A 15,412-nucleotide genomic window follows, 5' to 3' on the forward strand; every position below is an offset into this window, starting at 1 on the left:
TTTTTTTTTTTTTTTTTTTTGAGACCAAGAGTCTTGCTTCTGTTGCCCAGGCTGGAGTGCAGCAGTGCAATCTTGGCTCACTGCAATCTTTGCCTCCTGGGTTCAAGCAATTCTCCTGCCTCAGCCTCCCAATAAGCTGGGACTACAGACATGTGCCATGACGCCCGGTTAATTTGTACATTTTTAGTACAGACACGGTTTTACCATGTTAGCCAGGATGGTTTCCATCTCTTGACCTCATGATCCGCCCGCCTTGGCCTCCCAAAGTGCTGGGATTACAGGCATGAGTCACCGTGCCTGGCCTTATTGCATGATTTTGATAGTCTTTTTCTTTTATTTGGGACAGGGTCTCAGTCTGTTACCCAGGATGGAGTGCAGTGGCATGACCTCAGCTAACTGTAACCTCTGCCCCTGCACCCCAGCTCATGCAATCCTCCCACCCCGGCCTCCTGAGTAGCTGGGACTTCAGGCACACACCACCGTGTCTGCCTACTTTTTTTGTATTTTTTGTAGAGGCAGGGTTTCGCCATGTTGCTCAGGCTGGTCTGATAGTCATATTTTTAATTTTTGAGATCTGTTTTTTTGTTTTCTGATTATTCCTTCCCATGGCATTCTGTTCTTGTTTTGTGGCCACAATATCATCTTAAATCTTTCTACAAATAGTTATTAGAGAATTTGAACTCTATTATTTGAGTTACTTTTTCCGTTGGTCTTTTCTTTTTTTTTATTTATTTTTTCCAGTTTATCTTGGTTTTTCTCATTCATGTTGCAGACTCTCCTTCAAGACCCAGGCAGCTGGGCGGTCTCCTGTGGGGATGCACAGGATTTGTTTACTCTCAGGATTGGCTTTCTGCTGGGTGCAGGGAGCTGTTGCTGTGTTGGCAACCAAAATACCAGAATGAAGAGGTGTTTCCTAGAGGTGCTGTGTTGTGGTAAAACTCCTAGGGCCGCTGTGTTATGGTGCTGGCCGCAAATATTTCCAAGTTTTTCTCTGGAAATATGGAAGTAATACATTTCACCACCCACTTAAACGTGTGTGACCATGTGACTTTGAACAGTAAAATGTGACCATGTGACTTTGAACAGAAAATGTGAGTGAAAATGAGGTATGTCTCTTCCCCGCAGGAGCCTGAAGCACATCAGGGTCTGGTTTGCCATACTCCCTTTCCTGGCCAAGGTGACTGTGGCAGCGTGTGAACAGATAAAGTCTCTGCCAGCCTAGTTCCAGGAGTGACCTCACTATGCAGAGCCTCTTGCCGACCCACAGTGGGCAAGCAGCAGGGGCTGGAAGCAGACTTTTGTGTTAAGCCACTGAGATCTGGGAAGCACTTTTACATTAGTTTTGTTTGCTTGTTTATTGCAGCAAAACCAAGTATATTCATTCCATTCCATCCACAGATGAACTTCCACCTGAGATGCGCTTGTTCTCCCTAAACCTTTCAAAAACTGACTTTTCATTCATTTTCAGGTGATCTTGGGAAGACAAGAAAACAACCACATGTTCAACCAGCCAGAAAGAAAGTTTCTCAGCCAGAAAGTTTAGCAGTGTCCTTCAGCCTTGACAGCAAATGTCTTGGCATGGTTGCCATAGACCTAGTCTAGGATGTTTACAAATAAATGTCCTGCAAGATGTTTGGAGAGACTTCACAAATGTACACAAAGTCTAGTTTGAGGGCAGCAGGTGCCTCACTGTTGTGCCCTGATCTCCAGGCAGTTGTGTGGTCATCTAGTATGACCCTTTCCAACCACATCTGACTTGGGAATAGTGACGCTGGCTTGCCAGAGCAGCTGGCACATGGTCCCTTCCCCTCCGATGGCTCTAGGGTGAGGGCGAGGTTTCTTGATTAAAAATTGTCTTTGCTCTAGGAAAGCTTCTCTACTGAAAAATTCTGGCCACAAGAAAACCAGCTTTTAGGATTATGGCACAAAATATTCTACAGCAAGTCTCTCTTAGAGAAATCCATTCCTTCTGGGGAGTTTCAACGGTGATTGGATTCCAGACATGTAAGGCAGTAAAATGTCGAAAACTGAGACAAAAGTTGTTCAGGGTCAAAGTGATCAGAATCTTCTTCAGAGGAATTTCCACTCAAACTACCAAACATGCCTAGAAACAAGATCTGCTTGTGGGAGATGAGCTGTTCCTGAAAGAAGCTGCTGTTGTATGGAATCTTTTGCAACTAACAAACCTTGGCATTGGGATCACCAGTCTGCAGAATCCGACAGAACTGATTGGGCCCTGATCAGTTCCTTTCCCTCATTCCACAGCAAGGTACCTTTGCAGCTGATGCATGGTATCCACATCTATTTTTAAGCTTAACTTTGGCACAAGATGCAACAGTGAAAAGACATCTGTTTTCTGTCTTTTCTCATGTGCCCCTGGTGGAGGTGCTGATGAAAAGCAGTTCAGGACGGACTTGCTACTCAAGTGAGCTCACCCTCAGGTGACCTCTCAGTGCAGGGCAGTCCTTATGCATGCACTCTGCTAACCGTTCGGACAAGTTTCTCTGTTCATGATAAAAAGAACCCAGCCAGGCGCAGTGGCTCACGTCTGTAATCCCAGCACTTTGGGAGGTTGAGGCGGGTGGACCATGAGGTCAGGAGTTCAAGACTAGCCTGAACAACATGGTGAAACTCCATCTCTACTAAAAAATACAAAAAATTAACCAGGCATGGTGGCACGTGCCTACAATCTCAGCTACTCAGGAGGTTGAGCGGGGGGAATAGCTTGAACCCAGGAGGGGGAGGTTGCAGTGAGCTGAGATCATGCCACTGCACTCCAGCCTGGGTGACAGAGTGAGACTCTGTCTCAAAAAAAAAAAAAAAAAAAAAAATGAACCAACGAAAAAGTCCCTGAACTGAAAGGCAGGCCCTCTGTCCACAAACCAGGGAAACTGCCTCAAGCTCACAGTCCTCCAACCCCTGCTCTGACCCAGAGCTTCCACTTGAGGCATATGTGAAGAGCCACCAGGAAGGGAAAGAGTACCATCACCAAGTCCCAAAGCTTCTTGGCGTCTCTCAGGCCAGACACCCCACGATGTGGATGCCAGATACCACTACACTGCAAGCATGAAGAATAATTATGAGGTAGGCTTTACTCTCAGAATTTACAAGACAGATTCACATTTTAGGTAAGGTAGGAAGGCTTTATCTTTGGAGTGATTTCCCATTCTAGCTTCAGCCACCAAGCAGGAGAAATCAGTTACAGGAACATGATTTGGTTTCATGAGGAAGCCATGGATAAAATCCAATGCCTTTGCCATGGTTCCAGGAGAACATGCCATTTCTGCCCTAAGGACCAGTAGTAAGAAGGAACTTCAAAGTGATGCTGACCTTTAACCTGTCTCAAATCTTCTAGAGTTACTATTACTAGGCTATGAGCAATTTCCCTGTGAAATCATTTTTGTCTGAATTTCTCGAGTAGACTTGCTGTTAGATGATTTGGGGCTCCCATTTTCCCTCATGTTTTCAGGAGCATTAACCATCTTTGGAAGAAAACCATTGGACTGAAAAAGTACCATGATGGACTAGAGGTAAAACCCTGGCTATGTGTACCTGGACTCTTTCCCCCAAAATCAGAGTTCTTTTCTGTTTTGTAAATAGACCATAAAATGTTTGGAGAGGCATTTGTTATGGTTTTCTCTTGTTACAAAAGTTGTTCACAAGAATATTACTATCTTATGTTTCTCCCTAAAGGTTGTTCCTGGGTCTAACTGAAAAGAACTCATTGTTTGGGAAGCCCATGAGGCTAAACTGTGCCTTAGTTTGCCCCTCACAATGGGAGGCCAGTGTAGACAAATGAAGACCAGAAGCGTGTTACCAAATGCCCCTCTGCCCATAGGGAAACCAGTCCTGAAATATGAAAATTTTTCCATGGAGGAAGGTGCCAGCTAAGGCTAAATTCTCTGGCATGCCTCGGTATTTTCTGCCAGAGCACCAGGTGTGCTTGAGGGGAAAGAAAACTCACCCCCAGCATGCTAGGGTATGTTTCTATTTGGGCTCTTGATCCCATGATTCTATCTTTCATAGCTTTAAATTTTGTTTTATCCTATAGTTTTTCTTATGGTAATCAGTCTTCAACATCAGTTTATGTAAGCATTTAATGGCCTCTGCGTTTATCCATGGCTTCGCACACAACTTATTCCCATTGATTCTATTCAGAAAACACTCAGGTATATGAGCCAGGCAAGAGCCACACCAAGCATGTCACTGCTGGGATGACACATAACATCCAACATCTTACATGAGAAACACTTGGGAACAGCCTCTGCCATCACACATGTGGATACCTTCGTACAAAGATCATTCTTAACTGAGAAAAAGAAATATGTTGTAATTGGTTTATGTGCACATTTTATGATTCTTCATCACAGTGTAAAGAAGCCTCATTTTGTACTAAGAGCCCATAACAGTGAAGTTCCGCCCCCACGAGATTCCACACCCCAAACAAAACAGAGCATGGAACCTGGCATGTGGCAGGGGTTCTAGAGGAAATTACTGAACAAATGTGTGACACACAGATCTATCCACATTCAAAAGGGATCCTCACCCCACCCTTTCTTTTAAGGACTGATTATGTGAAAAGGTTCTCTGCAAGAACAAAGAGCAAAGAGAGCCAACGCCCACAGGTATCCTTGGCTGGTTCTCAGTGAGGACTTCAGTCCAGGCGCGTCCTGGCTGCCCATGGGCCGGTCACCTGGAGACTGACCAGCCACCTTTTCAGTGCCAAGGAGCAGGGTGGAATAAAGATAATATTGTTAAAATGGCAATTTAATGAAATGAAACCATCATACCAAGAACACTCAGATTACTAGGTTCAGATAACTCAACTGTCTTAAGCCAGCCCAAGGCATGAGCATTTTGAAGCCCATCCATCAGAAAAGCAATATGATAGCCAAGTTGAGTTGATTCCTTCCATAGATAAGTAGCTGAGGACTTCATTTGTTCAAAGTTTGGAAGCAACAGGCTGGAGGGCGATAAACATCCTACACTCAGGACGCCACTTCCCCTGGCGCCACAATGGGACCTCTCATGACAGAGAGGGAGATTTGGCTCTGCTGGGCTGGACACTTTGCCATGCGTGGGTCTGCCCTGGATTCTCAGCTCAGGAACTTTGGTAAGAGGACCCACAGGAGTTCAGGCAGGGGTCAGGACTTCATAAAATGGGGCAAAAATCCAGCATTTGATTCCGTTTTATCTTTCTGGTGTGGAGTTTCTCTTTGATATTCACCCTGAAGGGTGATAAGGCATTCCTCCTGCCCTCATTCTTTAGAGGCGAGCAGAGATGAAAGTTACCTTCCTACCTAAACTGATAGGCCTGGTGAATCCACCCACTCAGCTGCGCTTGGTGTCACCAAGATGCCTCTTGACCTGGGGTCTTTCTATGATTTCCATGCTGGGTCTCACAAGGATATGTTTCCCCTTCAGCCTGAAGTGTCCTCCTGCTACCCCCACTATCAACTGATTTCTACTTGTCCTTTAGTGCTAGGGGCTACCCTCATCTTTCGGAGGACTAAGTCTGGTGCCCTACCAGAACTTGGGGTCCCACAACATGCCTGCTGGGCTGCCTCCACCTCATGCTCACATAGGCTAATGCTGTCGGTTTGCCCAGGGGTCTCCTCCCTCAGCTGTACCTGAGGTGGGGACAATAACTTATTTCTGTATACCTACTGGTTAAAATGTAGTCATGCTGCATAAATAATCATTGCGTGAATGGGCTTGGGGGTAACCATTTGTATCTCTGTCTAAGTGCATTCCAATATGTCAGACCATGATGACAGGTTTGTGTTGAATGAAACTATACTAGAAAGGCAGCCAGTGACTCATTCATGTGCAAACGAGTACTGCAGGCAGATTTTCAATATACAGAATCCATATTGATATAGGCTCACGTTCAAAGACTCCAGCTGTGAGGATTTGAAAAACAAAAAACAAAAAACAAAAAAGTGCTGTGTACCTTAAAATGAATGTGTGACAACTGGCAATCACTCAGAATGACAGTCCAGGTAGATGTAGCGAACGTGTGCTTATTTTTGTCTGAAGGTTTGGTAAGGCTTCTGTGCCTTGGCAGCTGGAAGGACACATGCTAGGCTGCAAGCCAGGGGTGGAGGAGTTACCCAAGGAGGCTTCAGTATGGTCTATCCTTCCATGAGGGACTCACTGTCATGGCCATAGGGGTCTGACCTCACATTCTAGACAGGGATGTGGCTCAGGCTGGGGTGGATGGAGAAGGGAAAGGGGTGAGCAGGAGAGGAGAATGTCACTGTGGTCAGATGAATGGGTCTGCCTGGGCCAAATCAAGGGCTGGCATACAGATCAGAGTCTGGGCAAAGGAAGACCACTTTTGACCTTAATCTGGGTTATCTCAGAAGTGAGATCCTATGCTAGATGTGTGGTAGAACTCTACATACAGAGTTGCCCAGGGTTGGGGATGGGGGTGGGTCTGGCTGTACCTGACTTGTCTTCTACAGAATCACACACTTGTAGTCAGTTCTCTTTATGGGAGCTCAGTACAATGTTCAATTTAATAAATGAAGGGTTCTAATGCTTCCATTAAAAAAGAAAAGCCAACAATAAATAGTAACCCTTCACCAACTGCAGGAGTTTTGTTCCTAAATGTTGAATCAGCTGCAATAGGCAAGGTCAAATTCTCACAGGAGCCCAGGAGCTGGGGTACCAATAGAGAAAATGGCATCAAGTACGCCAAAATGAATAGCAGAAATGGGCAATGCTCTGGAGCTGTGCTGTCCAGGAGAACCTTCTGGGATGCTGGGAATATTCTCCGCCAGTGCTGCCCAACACAGGAGCTGCCGGCCATGTGCGGCAACAGAGTACTCAAAATTTGCCCAGTGAGACAGAAAGATGAACTTTTAAGTTGGTTTCATTTTAATGAATTACAGTTTGGATCGTCTCCAGGGGCCAGCAGCTGCTCAACTGGACAGTGCAGCTCTGGAGGCCACTTTCCCCCAAACCAACCTGCTCCTGCCTCTCCTTTCTCTATTGACGTGGCAGGCACAGGTTCTCACACTAAGCTCTGTGCCTCGCTGACTAGCTATCTGCCTTTAAAATCCACCTGAAATTTCATTTTTAAATTTCATTTTGCATTTGCATTTTCCTCTGGTTTTGCTTTCACAGGGTGCTGCAAAATGTTGGTGCAGTAGGTTGCCTTTCCCACAGGCATCTAGAAGGAACGCTTCTTCCAGACCAGGTTTTCTATCCACACAGAGAAAAGCAGAGAGGAGAGCACGCCCCACCTTATGGGGCTGTTCTGTGGGACAGGGAGGCATAAATGTGGTTCTGTTCTCTTGTCAGGTGGAAATGAACTGAGAAGCTTCTCTGCAAAGCAACTTGTGGAAATTAAAATAAGTTTCTTAGGTCCTTCCTCCCAACACAAGTTCTCCTGGTCATGGGGGATGAGTGGACTCTCGCTAAGGCTGCCAGAGCTCCCTCCCCAGTGGCTCGCCTGCCTCGTGCTCCCCTCACTCACTAGGTGTCAACCACGACACTTTCCTAAACATTGTCCTCCAGGATGGGAGATCAGAAAGTCATGTCCCATGTAGGACAAAGCAGCCTGCCGTTGCAAAAAACGTGCAAGCAGAAAGATGAAGGCGGCCCATCAACCGAATTCTGGCGTCCCTCTCTAGGGACAGTGCTGAGGGATGTCTGTGCCTGGGGACCAGGAGGCTCGGGTACTCCGGAGTCACAGCTGGCAGTGGCACCTGAGACTTTCCAGACTGTATGGCTTCATGCATGTTTTAGAAATGTAAATGCTATCTTACTTTTACTAACAGAAAATTCAGACACAGAGCAAACCTCTTCCATCGACAGGTAAAATGATTTGGCAAGTTTACCACCTTCTCTGCCTGCACATCAGAAGGAGGGCTGCCAGGAAGTGCTGAGCTCCCGGCACAGGGCAGTTACCACTGATTCACGGACCTCGGGCTAAGTGGGGAGCTGTTTCCGTTCATGGCAAACTATTCACTACAAGCAACTTGAAGGCATCATTCTTGCTAAAATGTCCTTCCTTGCTTTTCAGAAATGAAACTGAAATTCCAGGTCACCTATCCACTACTGTCTAGCCCTTAAATATGAAATGTAGGGAAGATTGCAATCAGTAGCTTTAGGCAAAGGACACAAAACACTGTAGCCACAGCAGCCCTCTGGGCCAGCACTCACCTGTCCCCCGGGCGTGGCTGAAGTCACCTTTCACCACGTGGCAGGTCTTGCCGTCCCCATTGCAGACCCCGCATCTGTCTTCTTTAGCTGCAGACCCAATGATGCCATCACAGCCGATTTTCTAAAGAACCAGAAGGCCTCATTATTCTGTGGTTAAGACTCAGAGGGATTTTAAAGAGGCTGCCCTGAAAGGCTAACTTTTCCATGAGGTGCGGCAGGCATGGAGCCTGGGGCCCTGATCCATTCAGAGGCCCAAGAAAATATTTTAATTCAGGAGACAAAAAAAAAAAAAAAAAAAAAAAAAAAATGCACAGAATCCAACCTGGATTATATTTGTCTTTATGCCCACATAGTTGTCAAGTGTATTTTCTGGTATTTGTTCTGGAGGAGGGAGACCCATGAAGGCACAAGTGCCCATGGAGGTCATACTGCAGTCTGATGCCCTGACTGCCTGGAGGCAGAGACCCTGGGAAGGGAGTGAAGCCCGAACCCTCACACCAGCTGGTGCAGCCACAATGTCTCATGATGGGGCTTCCCCTCTGGGCTGTGGAGGTCACCTGTAACTTGGCTGAAACAGCCAGTAGTCTTAGAACATACAACGGAAACCACAGACTTTTCTACCAAGGTAGGGATGCCCACAGCTCATTCAGGCAGGGCTGGGCATGGGCCGCTCTTTTCTCAGGTAGGGAGAGCTAGTCTACGAAGAGCCCTATCTCTCAAACCTTTTTAACAGGGCACGTCTGAGAGCAGAGGAGAGGCTGCCTCTACCCTAGGTGGGCCTGAGAACCACAGCCTGTTTTCTAAAAAGTAGAGAAAGGTTTTGGACTCCTTTTTTCTTTTTTTAAAAAGTGAGAATTTTGTATTCTGCAAAATAACCTAAATTTATACTAAACATTGGGTATTTATTTACTAGCTAGATTGCCTAAATGTCCCTCCAAATTTTCCCCCTGTAAAGCTAATGCTTCCAGAACAAGAACTGGGTTTTTCCTACTGCCTTGCACCCCAGATTACATATTGGCACTTCAGACTCCAAAGGAATCTATAGCCAGAAATCAAGATCCAAGATAATCCTGGTGGAGGTGATCTAGTCCTTTCCCGTGACGCCTGGACAAGCAGCAGCACCGTGCTTCCCCCTCACAGGCACTCCTACCTGCAGGCAGGGCTTGGAGCAAGCACAGCACCTGGGGTGCCAGGCTGGCTGCACGCGGATCCCTGGAGGCAAGTGCCTGGCCCACAACTCCCCAAAGACATCAGCATCCTCTGTTCGTTATGGCAGCGGTTCTCCTACTTAAGTGTGCATCGGCCTCACAGGGAGGGCTGTTAAAACACAAACTGCTGTGTCCTGGCCCTAGAGTTTCTGACCCAGCAGGTCTGGGTGCACCTGAGAATACGCATTTCTAATCGGCTCCCAGGAGGTGCTGAGGCTGCTTGCTGGCGGCCATGCGATGAGAACCCCTGCACCATGGCATGCTACTCAAAGGAATAGGCGAATACTCTTCATATTTCGTAACCCTCAAGTATCATCCTTGGAGCTTTTTATTTTTTTGAAAAAGATTTAATGGGAAATTACTATTGTTCTGTCCAACAATGATAGCATAACTGGACAGATTCCAGGGAAGACTTTAAGATGTTCTAAAAGCTGAGCAAGTTGAGTCTAAAACTTACCATGATGAAATCTGAAAAAGGGCAGAACTTGAATAAAAGATCAAACTTGTTCAAAGTTAGTACAAAAAGAGGAAAAGGGTAAAATCAAAGGCTTTAGTGGCCAGAGGACAGCAAGAAGCAAATGGAGAAGAGTGGGCTTAACGGTGGCTGGGGAGATGTAGGTAACACATCAAGACACAGATGGTAACTGGCAACCAACTGCAATGCTTTGCCAGTGCGGACCATCCAGTAGCGACCTGGAGGGAAGCCAGCTGTGATGAGGCACCGTGAGCCTAGAGCGTGGTGCAGGGCTGCCTGGATTCTTGATGTGGACTGCTAGCCAGCTGCTATCAAGTTGCTCAGTATAAAGATTACAGGAGCTGGCTGGGCATGGTGGCTCACACCTGTAATCCCAGCACTTTGGGAGGCTGAGGTGGGTGGATCACAAGGTCAGGAGTTCAAGACCAGCCTGGCCAACACGGTGAAACCCCCGTCTCTACTAAAAATACAAAAGTTAGCTAGGCATGGTGGCACACACCTGTAGTCCCAGCTACTCGGGAGGCTGGCAGGAGAGTAGTTTGAACCCGGGAGGCGGAGGTTGCAGTGAGCTGAGATAGCGCCATTGCATTCCAGCCTGGGCAACAGAACAAGAGTTCGTCTCAAAAAAAAAAAAAAAAAAAAAATTATAGGGGCTAAGAATATATAGGGCTAAGAGTAGCCAAGATCAGAAAATGTCCCCCAGCATTGTTTAACAAATGCCCAGACCAGATCTGTGCAACCACGTGTCTGTTGCTTTGTTTCACTTCAGAGCTCCAGTGCATGGTCTCCATACTTGCTTCTGGTAGGGCCACCGGGCTAATGCCCACAGAGCTGGTCTCTCCTGCTGGCCTCTTTCCTGGGACCTGTTCTAGCTCCCACCTGGGCTTTCTCATCTCAGGTGCTCTCTGCTGTAGACCTTCCCTACACTGGCTTCCTATAATTTTCAAACCACACCCTTGCTTGGTAGGAGTGAGTCTCTGACTTCAGGCCTGGTTCCTTGTCCTGCACCTCAGTTAAGGTTTCCTGATTCAACAGCTTCTAGATGCCCCATTTGGTCCAGTTTCCCCCAGCCCCAAAGAAGGGGGCTTTTCAGGTCAGGTACAAACAGGAATGCATACAGGGTTACCCTTTCAGTTAATTCTGGAGACCATCCAGGGGCTGGGACAGGTTCGTGGGTTCTGCCCACTCTACTTGGCGTTATTTCAGAGGCTGTCTGCATCTGGAGGCAGGGAATGCAGGGATGTCCATGGCTGAACAGCAGTGAGTCTAAGAGCTGATGGGCGACAGCCACAAAATCTGCCAACGAGGGCATTTTCTTCCATTGTTTCAGTCAGCGCAAGCAACTTATAACCTTGGCAGAAACTGGGATGGTTTTCAAAGGGAAACTGCCATAGGACACAACCGAAGTCATTAATTCTGAACATTAGGGGAGCTTTGATGATTGTATTTATGAGGCTTAGTGTTCCAAGAGAACAACAAGACCAAGCCTGAGGAAACTCCAGGCAATAAACTCTCTCAAGTCTTCCCATGTTATCCTGGTGATCCTTAGTTACTTTCCTAGGAATCTTCATCACCCATTTCGCAGCTTTCAAAGCAGGCCTTCAAGTTCCTGGCCAGCATTTGCCGGTTGCGCCCTGTGCCTCCGGCTAAATCAGGGTGTGTGTAACACCAAAGGACCAAGGGAACAATGCCCCATGGCATATTAAAGGCATGGGATGGTATGGGATGGGATGGAATGGTGGGAAAAGCACAAGTTCTTCACTGGTCAAGACAGCTCTTGCGAAACATGCAAAAAGTGCTTGGAAAAGTTTTAGTGCTCAGATCCGTGTGCTGAGGAGGGCACAGGATGGGCCGTGGACAGTGGGAAATGTCCATCTTTGGCTGTCTGAGTCCTGGATTCCACTCCAGAACTTTGCCCCTGTTGAAGATAACCAGTGACAACAGCCTCCTGGTCATCACACCTAGTAGATGTGTCTCCAGCCTCATCTTTCACCTCTTGTTCTCAGCATCCGCCATGTGTAACACCCACCCTGTCTTTGTTGTACATGTATTTATTCATCCATGGTGCCTGTTATGTGCCTAACCTGGGAATAAAGACATGTAAGACGGAGGGAGGCACCAGTGTGGAAACAAGCAGACACCCCAGAGCGTGTGCCTGAAGATGCCCCAGAGGCCAAGGATGGCTCCTGTCTGATTCTCCTCCCAGCCCCTGGAAGACTCCTCCATCCTCTTGCTTCTTTGACTCCCTGAAAGTAGGCAGCTCCCCGGGGGCTCCCCGCTCCTTCTGCTTTTTTGCTTTCTTGGTAATTTCACCTTCTCCTTATTTCAGCCATCACTCTCATGCAGAGAGCTCTTAAACCCACTTCTCCCCTCACTCCACCCTAGCTCTCACTACTAAGCCTCTGCTGAGCAACCTCTCCAGACTTTCAATGCAACAACTTCTCCTCCAAAGCTGCCTGACTTCTTAATTCTAGTTGGACACCCCCTGCCACTGTCTTGGAACTGACAGATAGGTATCCTAGCCTGAAACCTCCAAGCCATTTCTGGCTCTTCTATTTTGGGATGTACCCAGTTAGTTGGTGAGCTTGGGTTTTTTGTCCCCTGAAAACCTCTATTGCCTACTTCTCCTCCATGTTCTCCTCCACTCCCTAGTTTACACCCTCCTTACTGAGGACATGAACTATGGGAACATTTTTCTCCTGCCTGCAGCCAGACTAATCTCCACATGATAAAAGAGATAAGATCTGTGGCCACAGATCCCCACTGCCTATCAGAAATGTCCCCACATATGAATTTAAGACCCTTCATGATCTCATCTCAGCTGCTCACCAACTCAACCTCCCTTCTTCCCCCTCCAGATGCACAGTGAATCTAACCCCCTCCAGCCCACTCTTGCAGGCCCTCCCCATCAATGACCCCTCAGCCAGGTGGGCGGCTGGAATAGCCTCTTAACTCATTTCCTTGGATCTACTCGAATCAGCTATCCATAACAAGATCGCTTCACTCCTCTGCATCAATTCTGCCTGGGCCCTGGCTCCTTTGTGCCAGCCCCCGCCCTCCTGTTGCTGGAATGCACCCGTCTCCCTCTTGCTTCCCTCTGCCTGGAGCTCTTTGCCCCCAACTCTCTGCCAGGTTGGCTCTTCCTCAAAGGCTGTCTCCTCTAAGAGTCCTGCCATGCCACCTGCTCACTGTCCTCCTCAGCCACAGTCCCCCACTGGGTCTCTCTGTGGTGCTATTTTCCTTTCTTCTTCACACATACCAATCTCTGGAATGATCATGTGTGTGACCTGACATGGTCTGTCCGTATGTTGGACAGCGACAGGGATCCTCTTGGTCCTGCTCCCCAATGAAAGCCCAGCACACACTATGGTGTGCAGCACTCAGAATGTGATCAACAAATACCTGATGCAGGAAAAAACGAAATTCCACCCTATGTGTTTTCTGCTATGTCTAAGCGGAACCTCTTCTTGGTTGTTACATCATGCCTTCACCTCTGGTCGTTGGGTTTTCACGTGAGTATGTGTCATCTCCCTAACCGACCATAAGCACATAGAGGACTGTGTCTCAGAATTCTTAGTATTCTTGGCCTTCCCCCATCCCCTGACACACGCGGTGGCTGGTGTGGTGTTAAGCACATGTGTGTTCAGTAAGTGCGTACAAATGATGACCTCTTATCAGCCTGGGGAGTTTAGTTTTCTCATATTTGAATTGGGACTTCCTTGTATAAGTTTTGATGGTACTTGTTTTTTTCTGGCTGGAATAAGCAGTACTTGCTTCCTTCCACTTATTAGCTATCTCCCAACTACTGCCTCATCCTATCTCTTCTGTTGGAGGGAGGCCACTGACTTCTTGAATGACTTTTAAGCAAGGGAAGATTTTAGGCCAGTTGTGCAGCCATGACTCCAGGATTGACTGGGTTCCTGGGTGAGTGTCGCCAGGGCCTGTAGTGCCCATCTTCCTCTTTCTTGACTTCATTCTTGTTTTGCTAAACTACATGTAACTTCTGCAGAATGGAGGCATGGAAAATAGAATTTCTGAGTTCTTCCGTGTCTCAAAATTAGTTTCCCTGCATGCTTGCTTGATAGTTTGGCTGCACGGAGAATTCCATAATTATCTCAATTTTCTGCCAGGGTCAGTTTTTTTCTGTTTGTTTTTCTTGGTCTTTCTCCTTCATGCTGCTGGTTTTCTTCAAATAGCAGATGATGTCTGGTTGCCCACTCATATTTGAGTAAAAGCAACAGAAAGGCCGACCGAAGGAGATCTACATTTGAAGCTGGGCACTGCTGCATGGTAGGTTTCCTTTCATGACTAGTGGGAGGGAAACTGACCTCTAACCCCAACTCAGAAGGCTGGGTACCGTCCTCAGCACAGAGGCCTCCCTGCCTGCTCTGGGTTTCCTCAAACAGTCCGTTCCATGACCCTGGAAAGCACCTCCCTAACATTTTACCTGACAAGCTCTGAGTGTGGGGTGGGGTCAGACACCGTCAGCATGGCGATGCACCCTCAGACTTGTTTTTAGCCCACTCTTCACTTCCGACCCTCCATTCTCAAGCCCACAACTCTCTGGTTGGGCTGTTTTTTCAGTTGCGACTCTCCACTTCTTCCAGCTCTGGTCTCTGCTGCTTTGTTCCTGCATGACACTTCCATCCACTTCTGTCGTCCAGAAAGAGGTGGGATCTTTCACCTGGAGGCTCCTGCTTCCCTTCACTGTTTGTGCTGGTTTAGTGGAGTCCCACATGGAAAAGGCAGGAACATGTGGCTTGGTCTACCTGCCTCAACCAGAAGTTGTCATGGGAGGTTAATCAGAAAAAAGGGGTGCAGGGAACGACCTTCGGGTTTCAGGCACTGCTCTCCATAAAGGTTTGGCACCCATAGTAACACACGTTAGAGATGCCAGCTGCAGGGTCATGGTGCAGGGAAAGGCAGTATTTGAGGAGCATTGTGAAGATGCAAACCCAGGCTCAAGTGCCAGGCACGCTTTCCTGCAGGCTTGTTACCTCTGCTTTACCTGGGGTCCTCTGAGACCAGGGTCTCTTTGAATTCTCCTACACTTCCCCAGTAATTCTACCTGCCTTATAGATAATCTTTGGACATGAAATAGGAGGCCAATAAATTCCTGGCAATGAAAGTGGTCCATTGAAATGGGCTCCAGATTCCAGAACCACTGAAATCCTAAGAACACATAATCCATCCATCCAGCCACTTTTTTTTTTTTTTTTTTTTTTCCTTTTTTGAGATGGCATCTCTCTCTGTCACCCAGGCTGGAGTGCAGTGGCATGATCTTGGCTCACTGCAACCTCCGCTGCCCGGGTTCAAGCAGTTCTCCTGCCTCAGTCTCCTTAGTAGCTGGAATTGCGGGCATGGACTACCATGCCCGGCTAACTTTTGTATTTTTGGTAGAGACGGGGGTTTCACCATATTGGCCAGGCTGGTCTCGAACTCCTGACCTCAGGTGATCCGCCCACCTTGGCCTCCCAAACTGTTGGGATTACAGGTGTTAGCCACTGCACCTGGTCTCTTCTTTGAATATGCAATTAAAGGCTTTCCTCTAGGCAGG

General features: G+C 47.5%; 1 protein-coding gene across 1 annotated transcript in view; it reads right to left on the reverse strand.

Annotated features, from left to right (window-relative positions):
* Window positions 1-15,412, reverse strand: part of ADAMTS17 (ADAM metallopeptidase with thrombospondin type 1 motif 17) — a 371,310-nt gene that overhangs the window by 114,844 nt on the left and 241,054 nt on the right. The window contains 1 exon segment of the mRNA XM_017847918.1: window positions 8,173-8,293. Within this exon segment, the coding sequence (XP_017703407.1) occupies window positions 8,173-8,293 (121 nt within the window).

The sequence above is a fragment of the Rhinopithecus bieti genome, unplaced genomic scaffold, assembly GCF_001698545.2.
Source record: "Rhinopithecus bieti isolate Rb0 unplaced genomic scaffold, ASM169854v2 scaffold_30906, whole genome shotgun sequence".
Lineage (NCBI taxonomy): Eukaryota > Metazoa > Chordata > Mammalia > Primates > Cercopithecidae > Rhinopithecus > Rhinopithecus bieti.